Below are 14,373 nucleotides of genomic sequence, written 5' to 3' on the forward strand. Positions count from 1 at the left end.
CAAGACTTACTTTCATCATCTGAATCAAATCCAAAGAGTGTCCGACATTTCTTTTGTGCAAGGTGAAGCTGAAGTGCTTCTGAGTTACAGTAGGTGGTCAGGCATTTGCTGCATCTTAACCTTTCTGATTTGCTACAGGTTTTATCTTGCTCTGAATGGGCATCTACTTTATCAGTCAAAGTTTTTCTACGTTTTGGCATGCTAATGTATCGTTCATCAAGGTAACTTGGAGGCAATGGTCTAACATAAGGCTTCATTAAAATTAAGCCGTATGAAGTATTTTCTGTTATCTGATTTGGTTTGGAAGGCGACTGAGAGACTGTAGCAACACTGTTTGATGGGATATCACAACAGTTCTGTAGAACAGGTAGAATAGATCCATTTTCTGTTCTTGTTTTGTCAGTCACACTTTCTGAATCAGTGTCCACTGATGTTGAAGAAGTCTGTTCCAGTTCACCATACCCATTAACTAGTTGGTCACTAACTTTACAGTTCTCTGAATTTGGCTCTACTGCATGTATCTTTTGGTCTATCAAGTTCACAACTGTAGCAGTACCACCGCATGCATTTTCACTACCATTCTGAATTACACTATTATTATTTTTCTCACTCTGGACGTAAGTCTTTGGTTCTGTAGAATCTTTCCTTGCTTTCCATGTTGGAATTGGCAGGTCTATTACAGCTTCCTTTTCATTATTACTACTTGCTTTTTCTGGGATGGTACACTGGGATTCCAAAGTAATATCTGAAGAATTATTTTCACTGACTTCTTCAGGAGGATCAGTTTTGTTTGAATAATGCTGAGCTTCATGCTCATACAGCAATGAAAGATCGTCAAAAAGCTTACAGCACTGTGCAAAGTTACACTGAGCTTTGAAGTCACTGTGGCTTTTTATGTGCTCTGTAAGTTCAGTGGATAGCTTAAATCTCTGATTACAGTTAAAATGTAAACAAAAATAAGCATTTGGATAAACATGTTGCTTTAAATGATCAATAAAATGTTGAGAATCTAAAAATTTTCTCTGACAAAAGCGACATTTTCCTTTATTAGACTTCATTATATGTTCTTGCACCTTCAGATCAGAGGGATGAGCTTTCCGTGCATGTTTATTCATAAACCGTATCTTTTTAAAGACTCTAATACACCCATTAGCAGGACACTTGAAGTTACCTGCTTGGTCTTTAACGTCCAAGTCATTTTGAGGGCATAACACACCATTTACTTTATGAAGTACAGGCAGCTCTTTATTCAGACTGCTATCACTTTCTGGTGATCCTTCTGTAGTGGCTATTTCAGGAGTGTTATTTGAACAGATGTCACTATTTTCAATGATGTTATCCTGACAGCTAACATGATTTTCAGTCATATCCAATGCAAGTTCAGAATTTTGCATCTCCTGATCTATATTCGGTATGACAACCTCTACTTTGTTATTTTTGCAGCTTTCCAACTTCCCATTTTCGATTGCGCCACCTGTATTGGAACTGTTTGTTTCATTCACATCAGGGGTTTCCTTTTTATGACAAATAATAGCAAGGTGACGTCTTGTCATTTTCTTGATGTGATTCTTTAAGTGCTTAAGCATTACTCCTTTTTGCCTGAATTTTCTGCGACACATTACACATGAAAAACTGCCTTTTTTCTGATGAGCTTGTGCGTGCCTCACAATATGACCACCAAGAAATTCCCTGTTACATAACACACAACGGTGCCTTGGTACATTGTGATCAACCTTCGATGAACCAGGAGGTACATAGTTCTTTTTGGAATTATGACATGTTAATTGTGCTCCAGAAGGTTTCACATGGTCTAGTTCTCCATTGTTTAAATCAGCTATACAGACTTGATCACCACGCAATGCTCGACGGGTCTTCGGTACATTTGCAGAAGAATGGTCGGGGGTACGTTTACTCAAATGAACTGATGGTTTATCCCTTAGCAATGCTAAACAGTTTTGCTTGATCATCAAAAAATTCCAGAACTCAGGATCAAAAAACAATCCCTTTTTCAAAATTGGAAGCAACTCAAAACGCACACGATTCTGAACAGAACTGGTTTGTTCATTATATTCTTCATCTGCACATTTATACAGATGTTCAACAGTGTAATACGATTCCAAGGTGCGCTCAAGAAAAAAGATAGAAAGAGCACATATTCTGACAATCTCCAAATCATTTGGCAAAAAGTGAGCAATGGTTTTGTATATGAGACACTTCATTTTTGGATCATCACGGAGATCCAACTGGAGAGCACTTCCACATATTTCAACACAAATCTGCAGGCCTTCCTTGCCAACCTATGGGGAAAAAATGACAGAGTATAATCTATCAAGAGTTTTTAAACCCAGAACATAAAGGCAATCCAATTTCCTGGGATCCTTCTACACATCATATTCTACTCTTAACCGATTACAGCCGATAGTTGAATAAACTGAACAAAACAGGCCTCAATTTGCTCTCCAAATACGCAGTTCAAAAAAGCAGTGGTCTTTCAAACAAGCTTCTGTTTAGCTCCAAGAGACAGTTTTTGTCATCTTATGTTTGTAACCAATAAACTAGGAACAATCATTTTCTATTATACCAGGACTATTATAAAAAGCATTCTGTTATATAAAGCATTCTTCATCTGTACAAGCCCTTCCGACAAGGAGAATGGCTGATGTAGCTGGTCTTGCTTGAATCTAACTAGACCAATGGTCTGATTCTGAGGCAGCTTCCTATGTTTACAAATATTATAGATTTGTAAAGGAAGAGTTCTTTGCAAGTGCCAACTTGGTTGTTCCCAAAATTTCATGTTTGCCTATCTTAAGTGCAACCCTGTATGTTAGGAGGAAATCATACTTCTTTGTACTCTCATGACAGGTGTACAAATATGGGAAGGACTTCTCTCCTCCACAGTGCAATACACAATCTTCAGGGCACATGTAATTTTTGCATCTTACTGAGAGCATGCCTATATTATAGTGTATTTAAAAGAGTAATAAGCTTGTCTTTGAAATGACACTTTATGGCACAAGCAACAAGGACAACGTAGTCAAGTGACAAGTAACTGGGAAGGTGTTTTTTTGTTTTTGTTTTTTAGAAAAAATGCACTTTCACTAATAAATGCAATTTACAGAACACAAAACTAATATGCTAGATGCAGGAAAAACAGTCTTCAAAGTTTCTTTTTAAACAATACTTGATCTTATGGCCCTATACAGACATAAGTACTGCAAACCACGGTTAAGGAATACTACTTACAGAATCACAGTTAAGACATAACTGCACAATAGGATGGGAAATGATTAAAGCTAATTTTGCAAGCCAGTTCACATTAATCATAGTTTAAAGCAGTTTCCTCTCTCCTTGCAAGATGGCAACCAGGTCTCCCTGATGCTACTGTGTACATTCCCTCTGGATGTATATATAGCTCTACAAGCTAAACCACGATTTCATAATATGTTTCGAATCATTATCAGAATTAAGTTTAACAAAACAATGGTTAGCTCTAACTATGGTTAAGCTTTATGGGGAGTATCCAACTCAACAGTTCCACTAGCACAAGGACTTTAGCTGTGCAACAGAACATCCCTACTCTCGTCTCTTCCCACATGCCCCCTACTCAGCCCCTGAATCTGTCCCAGAGGGTTGGGGGAATCCCCGTATCAGATTTAGGGTCACACAGGGAGAGGACAGGGCAAGGAAATTCCACTGTGCAGCTAAAAGTGCTTGCACCAGTGCAACTGTTTAGCTGGAGAATGCCCTATGTCTGCACTGGTCCCATGTCAAATTCACACAGCTAAAACTGATTTGGATAAGCAGCATCTATGTACCATTTCCTGACATTTAAACTAAAAGTTCAATTACGCATCTGTACTCCTTGTACAATGATTATTCACAGCAGAAGTAGGATCTAGTATATCTTTAAAAAGATTGTTTGCCAGGCACAATTACTTACTTCATCCCTAATAACTTTCATGAAAGGGAAAATAACTCTTATGTTTGTAGCTATTCTTAGAAGATGGTAGCATTGATCTACAAAGACTTGTTTTGATGGATTAGATTTAAGCTGCAGTTTACTCCAAAGAAAGATTAGCTTCCTGTAAAACATAAAGCAGTTCATTAGCATAAGGTTTAAGGCAAACTATTTATACAAGCTAGGATAATAATAATAATAATAATAAAATTTTATTTAATTAGTCACCCATCTGTCCGCCTAAGCGGACACTCTGGGCGACGTACACAATATAAAAACAGTATAAAAACATATACATACAGCACATTACAATATTAACAGCAATTCATCTAACCATCCTTCAGTAATACAATATCAAAACCTAACCCACCCCAGAAATCCCATAGGCCTGCCTGAACAGCCAGGTCTTTAAAGCTTGGCGAAAAGCCATCAGGGAGGAGGCGTGATGAAGGTAAAAAGGAAGCAGGTTCCAGAGGGTGGGGGCCACGATCGAAAAGGCCCTCTCTCTGGTCCGCACCAGTCTAGCTGTTTTCACCGGCGGGACCGAGAGAAGGTCCTGTGAGGCTGATCTTGTTTGGCGGCATATTTGATGATACTGGAGGCGTTCCTTCAGATAGACTGGGCCGGAACCGTATAGGGTTTTAAAGGTTAGTACCAACACCTTGAATTGGGCCCGGAACACAACTGGCAACCAGTGTAACTCCCTCAACACTGGGGTAATATGGTCCCGGCGACGGCTCTGCTTTATTAAGCGTGCTGCCGCATTCTGTACCAGTTGTAATTTCCGGACCGTCTACAGGGGTAACCCCACGTAGAGCGCTTTACAATAGTCTAATCGAGAGGAGACCAGGGCATGTATCACTCGTGGGAGCAGATGTAAAGGAAGGTAGGGACGCAGCCTTTGTACCAGATGAAGTTGGTACCAAGCTGCCTGGCTCACTGCAGAAACTTGAGCCTCCATAGACAGCTGGGAGTCCAAAATGACCCCTAGGCTGCGGACTTGGTCTTTCAGGGGTAATTTCACCCCGTTAAGTACCAGGTCAAAATTTCCCAGCCTTCCCCTATCCCCCACTAGTAACACCTCGGTCTTGTCAGGGTTTAGCTTCAGCCTGTTCTCTCCCATCCATCCACTTACAGACTCCAGGCAATTGGACAAGGTATCCACAGCCAACTCTGGTGAGGATTTAAATGAGAGATAGAGCTGCGTGTCATCCGCATATTTGTGACACCGCAGCCCAAAACTCCTGATGATGGCTCCCAGCGGTTTCATATAAATGTTGAATAGCATGGGGGAGAGGATAGAACCCTGTGGCACACTGCAGTTGAGGGGCCAAGGGTCTGAAACCTCATCCCCCAACGCTACCCGTTGGTATCTGCTGGAGAGATAGGAACGGAACCACCGTAAAACAGTGCCTGCTATTCCCATACTAGGAACACAGTAATTACATGTAATCCAGAGTTCTAAAACATGAATATACCTGCTGTGACTTCATTTGCATTATACTATTATGTAGAGAGCTTTGCAATAAAGAAAAATAGCACTTCTGGGTCAGTCTAAGAATTCCACATGATTGCCAACAGAATCTGGGTAGAAAAAAATCTGCTTACTTCTGAAATTCAGTGCTGCAAAGTGTAACATTCTCTCCATGGTTACAAGTAAAAATTACTACCAAATATTTTTATTTAAAAGCATTGTAATTATTTGGCCCTTTTATAATTAATTCATAATGTTATTCTAGGAGCTTATGAATTCTCACATTTTAACATGTTCAAATGGAATATACTATAGAAGATTTTTTAAAGATTGAACCTCCTTATTAAATAACTTTAATTCCCACTTCCACAGGGAGGGGAATTACAGTTGCCACTAAAAACTTGAAAGCAAGTAATTCCTGGAACCAGAAGAAAAAACAATCTGCTGTCTTTAAATATGTGCAATAGTGCAAAATCTTTTCAATACCTGACTTAAGTTAATACTTTGAAGCTTGCATTTTGCAGTCAGTGAAACTGTAATATATCCTACACTGTAAGAATATCTTCACTAGCGATTCAGAAAAGGAAAGTAAAATGCACCAAGCAATGGCTAGAAGATGAAAGCTTGACTATGTATAGCTATAGAAGAAAAAAATTTACCAGTCTTTTGTATCGATATGAACCTGCAATCTGTTACCACAAAGTAATAATACTAGAGGAATAAAGTATTTACCATATGCAATACATCTCTCCTTTTTTGAGCTGTGGAATAAGGAATGATTCACAAAGGTACAAGGCTAAGGCAGTCTTCCCTTCTTTTGCAATGCTGCAGATGATTTCAACGCCATTCTTGCAATCAGTCCTCCTCAAGTGCTATACAATCAAATTGAGATGAACTGAAGTAAGACTCATAACAGAAAAGCTAACTGTTTAACAGTGATTGAAATCCTCAAACTGTTATTGGGGCTACCGCTGTCAAATATAAATGCCAAATTTATTCTGGGGTAGGACTGTGAGTGTTATTATAGTTATTTTACAATGGAAAGTATACTGAGTCAGTTTCTTTACAAAGCGTATTTGAACATTGTATGCAGCTTGCTTGACAACTTGAAACCCAACCTGAAACTTGAAATGCAGCCCAAATACACTCACTAACAAAGTTAAAAGATTAAAAAATTAACTTCATAATACTACCCTTCAATACAGAAGTGTAAGCTATCAACTCAGCAGTAAACTGAAACTTGCTCTAAACTTTATGAATTTTATTCATCCCTTCATAAAAAAATTGACTGCAATAGAGTAAAAACTGTTACCCAAGTAGTTTCATAGCACAGTGATTAAGTTGGCACCAACTATTATTTACAATTCAGAAAAACTAGGGTAATCATGCACATAGTTTGTGTACAGACAACAGCAGTTTAAAGAACTAGAGGCAGTGTTTTAGAGTCATCATTGCTTGAGATATAATTTTTTTCTGCATCAGCATGGTTTATAGACAAACTGTTTTTTAATACATTTCTATAGCGTTTCAACTCTTGGTCTTTCCAACCAAAAGAATAAACTAGTTTCAAACAGTGTGATCATCATTGTTACAGTCAACATGTGTATATTTAGTGCAACTATCAATCACAGGAAACAAGACTAGCAATTAATGTTATTCCAGCCTAGACTGCTTTGGAACGTTTTTAAAAGTGTTAATAATTAATATTTACACGGCAAAGCACCCTCTCTCATATCCCCCCCTCAAATCTCTTTTTAAAAGTTTCCCTGGATTTCACCAGAAACTGCTTGCAATTTGTCCGCATCAATTTCCCCTCTCCATTGATTTCCATATGGCCTCCACAACACAAATTCTGGACTAATAATTCCGGGGCAGGGTTAGTGCTCTGCTAATGTTAGGGAGCAGAGATCCCATTGCCCTTCAGAAATAACCTTCTGTACAAATTTTAATATTTAGTATAGAAATGTATTTTTAAAGATGATGATATGACCATCTGTCTATTCTGCTATAAGTTTTAAAATTGCGTACTATCTGTATCAAAACAAAGGTTAAACTGTATTGCTAAGCAAGACAAAATAAAGTGACTAACAGTACCTCCTGAAACAGTTGGTCTTCCAGTGGTGACATATAAAGACACATAAAAAATGCTTGATGGAAGTAAAGGTCTTTACTAATATCAGGATGATTCATGCAAGACTTGATAAGAGCCATTGCCTCTGGGATGCGTTCACAGGCAATAAGGTATCTGGCACGTAATTCAAAGAACAGTGGATTTTCAGAGCTTAAATATTTGTTAACTGGTAAAAACAAACAGAAAAACAGTTAATTATAAAAATCTTAAATTGCAAAGTAGGATAAACAAAAAGACCTACCTACAGACAGCTAATTATGCTGATATTTTTAAAATGAATTTCATGTGTTTGTGTGTTTATATTAGGAAGTAATTTTTCTTATGCTTATGTTTTTAAATATCTTGTAAGCAGAGCTTGTAAAAGTTATTTTTTGAACTACAACTCCCATCAGCCCAATCCAGTGGCCATGCTGGCTGCGGCTGATGGGAGTGGTAGTTTTAAAAAAGTAACTTTTCCAAGCTGTGCTTGTAAGTTGCTTGGAGATATTTTTGTGTAACAAGCACCTAGCAAGTTTAATAAATAATTTTCATTAAAAATAAACAAAATAAATAGAATGAGGCCAGTCTTGCGACAAAGGATTTTATACCAGCTACATGAGAAACCAGTATACAAATTCCTACGAAGCAGCATATCACCTACACTGCCACATGACTTTCTCACATTCACCCCAGTGACTATTTAATAAAAACTATTCACTAATAGGCAAAAAACCTGGCGCTTTAAGAATGCATCTATAGCCAATAGATATTTATATCAAACTTTGAAAAGCAGGGAAATTGGGCAGCTATAGTAAGTGCACCAGGGGGGCAGAAGACCTGGCCTCCTCTCTATTTTACTGCGCTACAAATTTGTCAAAATGCAAACACAATTTGGGTTGGTCTTTCACAGTCCAATCCACTTCCTGTGTAGCTTGGAAGAATTTGGTAACATGTGCCTCTGAGCATATGGTGAGTGGTGGCAACACCTGCCATCTCTAAAGATGGAAAATTACATTTTTGTATGTTTGTTGCTGTTCTTACTTCGCTTCTTTTCTGTGTTACTGCTGTTTCTATAGAGAATCTAACCTAGAAAATTAAATTTCTCTATTCATCCTCAAAATCTGTGTCAAATTTATTTTTATTAATTTCAAAGCCTTTTTATTGGTCAATGTCATATGATGGTGAAGACAGACTTTTGTGCTTTAAACTGAAGGTTATGCTCTATTTCTATTTTGGGTGCATTAACAGTTGAATCTGAAACTGCAGTTTGATGTAAAAACAGACTGATTACAATATGTTGCTATTTAAGCAATGACTCTAGCTGTTGAAAAACAAACAAACTTGGCCTGCCTAATATGCATGTTTTCAGCCTGCTATGCTTAAACTACTCCAACTAAGGAAAGGTGGGCATGGTCAATTAAAAGCATTAGAGCACACCTAGAATTTTGCTAGAATGTATTTCACCTCTCACTGTTTTATCTTGTGCAAACTGAGACACTCCTCATGTCTACTGGAAACAATTCTGCAGAATAGTCAGTGCCATTATTCCACAATTGTTTTTGGAGCTTTATTTTTTTTAGTGTTTTTGAGAGTTGCTAGGAGATGCCTTGTTCCCCGCACAGAGCTTCAATCAGAGTGGCTGACTGTTCAACCATTCTGGCCACTGGAGCTCTGTCAGGGAAATAGGAGTCTTCTCTCAGCACCCTTCACAAACTGCACTTCCCAGGATTCTTTGGGGGAAGCCATGACTGTCTAAAGTGAAATAAAGGTCTGGCGTGGGTGTAACCCCAATTAGCCAACCCTGCAGCTGTGAGTCTGCTTTTAGAACACACAGTTGATCCCTACTAAGCATGCCTGGCCTTATAACTGAGTTCCAGCCAAATTTTCTTAAATTAATTAAAAATCAGCCAGGCATTTTTTTTAACTTGTAAACTGCAGAAGATGAAGGTCAGAGTATGGGGCAAGGTCAGTAATAGGATTACAGATACTATGTGAACATGGCTGATTTTTAATTAATTTCAACAGATTATGAGAACTCTGACAGAAAAAGTCCAAAAGGGGTGTGGTTTTTTCCTCTTTTTACACTTTAAACTCTCTATTCTCTCTGACTGTTTTGTGTATTGCCATGAAAATTTAGAAGGTTGTTAAGCAAGCTTTTCTGAGTTCAGGACTATAAGTTTTGTAAGGTTTGTTTTGAAATGAGCTTATGGGAAGGATCAGAATGGCATAGGGGGGTATTTTCAATTTAGCATTGCGGAATGTGAAAAATCCATGCTGACTATAGTATGCAGCCACTCTCGTAGCTGGATACTAACTCTTTAGATTCACTCTTAATGCAACATTCATATTATAATTGCACTTCAAGCTCCCATATAAGCAAATACTTCCCAATTCACTTGGGAAAAGATCTGGAAACACAATGGGGGCAAACACATGGCATTCTTTGAACCCGTTGCTCAGGTCAGAAGCAATACATACAAAGAAAAAGCTTCACATGCATGAGCAGCCACTACGCCAGCACTAGTGTATTCATATCAGAGTTGGCTTCATACACAGACTATTTCTTTCAACCAGGCCTCTTTTAATCTCAATTAGTTTTATTCTGCTATATTATTTTACTGTGTGTGGTTTTTTGCTTTTCCATGATTGTCAGCTGCCCTGGGAGTAATGATAGAGAACGGCAGAAATTTCCATTAGAAAAAAATAAATAAATGAAATTAAAAGTTAATTCCACACTGCTATCTCCAATATAAGACCAGGTGTACAGTACATAATCCGTTAACCTGCAAATGAAGCCACAGAAAATCATGAATATATATTATGATTCAAGACAAATCTCTATGGTACTATTTTGGTCTATTGATGGAAATAACTTAGTACCTAACTCCTGAGAAACTGGCTTTGCTTTAAGAACAGCTTGTAATACAGGATCTTCCCAAGGTCCTCCATCTCTGATAATTCGAGTCACCAACTCCAAGTTAATGTTTCCATATCTGCTCAAGAGGTTCTGACATTCCTAAAAATGATATGAGCATTAAACCACTTCACGTGGACTGAACTGTTTGTTTAAATTTTCAGAAATAAATCACATATTTTAAAAGAAGTATCTGTTTTATATAAGCACTAGGTAAAATACATTTAAACCTTTAATTATTGTTTTTATTATATGATGAGTTATGGGTAATTTTTTTCATTGTTTATATTTGTATTTTCGTAAGTTAAATAAATAAGTTAACTGAGCTGCCACTAACAAATGAATGCACAATGCAGGGCATAGTGTTTGAAAGACACTGCACATGAAAATCATGCTGAAAAATGTATACCCTAGAGCAACAATGGTCAACTGAAGGCCTGTTCATCTGAAACAGCTAAACTGAGAGGTTTCTTGGACAAACGGGAAGGAAGTCAGAGTGCTGGCCAGCACTGTTCTCATGTTGCCCTTCTCAATGACCCTCCACTGCTTCTCTCAAACTTTCCTTCCCTCACCCATCCACAGGATCACAAAAATACATACATAACCAACACTTTGGCAACATCCTCTCATTGTGTTACAGAGTGATGGCGGAGATGTCAGTGACATGCTGAGATGTAAGCCCAAAGTTAGCAGTATTCTCAGTGGGTGAAAAAGCTACAAGAAAGAAGCCTGAGAATAGTACTGGCCTGGCAGAAAGGTGTGTGACTCTCAGGCTTACCTCCAACTCTTACAGCACCCTGTAAGCACCTTCTCATTTAGCACTAGAAAATTGCTTTCTGCTTCCCCAGTATGAAAAGGGGGGGGCACTGAAAGTATAAGATCCAAAGTCCCAGGTTGAAAAAGTTGGCCATCCCTGTCCTAGGGGAGTTTGGCATTAAAAGCTAATCATACTACTTGTGTGCTGTTCTTAGCATTAAATTTAACCATCACATTTTTAAATGTTAAGGTCTTTCAAAGCAGATGTCTACTTATTGCTTAAGTACCTCTGTCACATATAGTGATAAAGTGTAATAGCTTTTCCCAAAACATATGAACAACAAATTACCTGGATTGAACCCAGAATGTCTTTTAAAGGATCTTCATAGAATTCATCCTTTCCAAAGAACAGCAGCAATTCAAAAAAACTCCTAAAAATCAAAACAAGGAATCAAAAACCAGGCCTATGAATGCATATTCTTACACAGGTTTTAAGTGCAGAATCAATGTGGCCCTAGCCCCTGTGGGCTTTGCATCAAGCAAGCACCTTTAATTGCATCAGAACACAAGAGGAAGCCATTGTTGATACTAGCGCACTAGCATGTATTCTCACTGATGAACCTAATAACTATTCCAGAAGCATCCTAAATATGAAACCTGACTGGCTGAGATAAGGCTATAAATCATGGATAGGGAGCCTGTGGCCCTCCAGATGTTCTTGGACTCCAACTCCCATCAACCCCAGCCAGCATGACCAATGGTCAGGGATGACAGGAATTGTAGCTCAATATCTAAAGTCACAGAGCCCTACTTTTGTGAGAAAGTCATCCCTTCCGCTCGTTATGTACAGGTCTTATCAGTTATTAATTTAGTCTCACCAGAATTCAACTTCATAATGCCACATAACGTATAAGCCTCAGGACTGCAGAAGCAGAGAGGAGAGACTGAGTCCAATGTTACTGAACTCCAACTCCCTGTATAGTCTAGTGTGATGTTCCCAATACACATAGTAATATGTGAAGGAACCCTTATAGGAATCTGCAACAGTTTCTGGAGGAATAATGCATTTTACTATTCATTGTGGCCTTCCTGCCAGGAATGCAAGTAACGTTGAATAATTTTACAAGTCTCCACCAAGCTACTCATGGCACCAATAGCACCTCAACCAAAAGTACCAATTATGTTAATCCACAAAGATAGTTCTCTAAAACCGTAATCTCAGTCATGAGCACGTCTGGAAACCGGAAGTCCTCCTCAAAATGTTCGAGCTGGAGACTGTGGCATAATTTGAGATAGACAAGGGATTAAAAATATGAAGTTTTTCAATCTGATCACAGATGCTTTTGCCTATTATCCTAAAAGATGCTCAAAACAGGGTTATCACGGATTTTGAGCTTGTTTTTCAATTTATAATAAGCAAACACCACTGTAACACTATGGCATACTAACAATTTAGTTCCTTTTAAAAATAGTAAAGAACACAGTCCCTTCTAAAACTAGCTTTCTATTCAAAGCTCTGTTTCATGTCTTAAGTTCATAGAGAAAAGGTGATTTTCTTCTAGAGGAAGATTAATGAATAGTTTAATTAAAATGAGAATTGTTATTCAGCGATATTAGCCTTACATGTGAACACCCAGGAGCATATTGTTACAAACTACAGCCTGTGGAATGGTTATTACAGGAATAGGATTTTCACATGCTGGGAAATAATGAGATATTAGTTTTCTTCAGAACACTTAATTCAGAAAACAGTAGAATTGACAATGAATTTCTCAAGTGATGACTTGTCCAGAAAGTTAACACAGAAATCTGACAATAGGAGAAACAAAGATTTGGTTTTGAGATTGCTTGTTGCAGCTCTTCTCCAATTAACTCCCTTATTGGAAGCATGTTATGCAGTAACAAAAGAGGGCTTCGATTGTGGTGGCACCTCAGTTATGAAATACACTTTCTAAAGAGGTGGCTGGTGCCTACACTGCAGGTTAATAGATTTCTATTTCCCAAGCATTTTAATTTGTATGCCTTAGACAACTACAATTTTATCTTCTGTCAAGTTGCTGTTTATCATTTTTTACTTGCTTTTCACAATCTTGGAATTTCACGGGAGGAGTAGTAAAATAATACTTACAAGGCTAGGCTACTCAGCACATACTGTACATGCTCACATTCATCTGGGAAAGATACACATGCAGATGTGAAACAACAGAGTGCTGTCTGAAGCACTTGAAGCTGTGGCAGAGGAACCTGCCATCTTCCAGCATAGTCTTCCACAACCTATATGTGGGGTGGGGAGAAGACAGGGAGGGGAGAAAAGTACAAGTTTTATTTGGTCAGAAGTAGCACAAAGAAGAATCCCAGCAAATTGCAAAGTCATGATAATCTCTTTTGTAATATCTGGCAGATGAGCAGCCCACTGGCAGAGACAGTAAAATTACCAACAGATATTACAACTATTTAAAACAAGACAGGCAAACTGATAAACAAGGACTAGGTCTGAATTACATTGTCTGAGAACTGCTGACATAGGCACAATACAAATGAATGTGCTTCCATTCACAAACTACTGATGTTAGGGACCCCATAATTTTTGGAACAGTTCATTACTCACGTCGATATTTACATCAATGATGTGTTACCCAAATTGGCCTCTATACTATCGCATCCCCCTAGACTAGCAGGTGTCCCCCGTTTTTTACTTTTATATGCGGATGATATAGCACTAATGTCAAGGACACCCATCGGTTTAAAGCGTTTATTAGCCGCCTTAGCCTCTTTTTGTACATCAGAATTTTTAACTATAAATTATTCAAAAACCAAGGTGGTTGTTTTTTCAAAAAAGAGACCAAAACATATTTGGCGTATTAACGGCCAAATAATCGAGCAGGTAAAGAATTTTAAATATTTGGGCCTGACCTTTCAAACTTCGGGATCTTTTAAATTACAGACTAACGCAGCGATCTTAAATGCAAAAAGATCAATGAGGGCGTTATTAACTTTTTTTTATCAGTGAGGTGGCCAATCTTTTCCCTCAGCAGTTAAAATATTTCTGGTGAAAATTATCCCTCAACTTACATATGGATCCCAAATTACTGTTTCGGAGAAATTTACGATTTTAGAAACTATCCAAAACATTTTTATGAGAGCCACTCTTGCCGTTTCAA

At 38.1% G+C, this 14,373-nt stretch overlaps 1 protein-coding gene across 1 annotated transcript in view; it reads right to left on the reverse strand.

The window, feature by feature from the left end:
* Positions 1 to 14,373, reverse strand: part of ZNF654 (zinc finger protein 654) — a 29,670-nt gene that overhangs the window by 6,484 nt on the left and 8,813 nt on the right. The window contains exons 2-8 of the mRNA XM_061628073.1: positions 13,341 to 13,486; positions 11,562 to 11,643; positions 10,423 to 10,558; positions 7,527 to 7,729; positions 6,165 to 6,304; positions 3,941 to 4,082; positions 11 to 2,297 (exon numbers count right to left, since the gene is read on the reverse strand). Coding sequence (XP_061484057.1) covers positions 11 to 2,297; positions 3,941 to 4,082; positions 6,165 to 6,304; positions 7,527 to 7,729; positions 10,423 to 10,558; positions 11,562 to 11,643; positions 13,341 to 13,486 — 3,136 coding nt within the window. The remainder of the gene's footprint in view (positions 1 to 10; positions 2,298 to 3,940; positions 4,083 to 6,164; positions 6,305 to 7,526; positions 7,730 to 10,422; positions 10,559 to 11,561; positions 11,644 to 13,340; positions 13,487 to 14,373) is intronic.

This window comes from Rhineura floridana, chromosome 5 (genome assembly GCF_030035675.1).
Source record: "Rhineura floridana isolate rRhiFlo1 chromosome 5, rRhiFlo1.hap2, whole genome shotgun sequence".
Taxonomy (NCBI): Eukaryota; Metazoa; Chordata; class Lepidosauria; order Squamata; family Rhineuridae; genus Rhineura; species Rhineura floridana.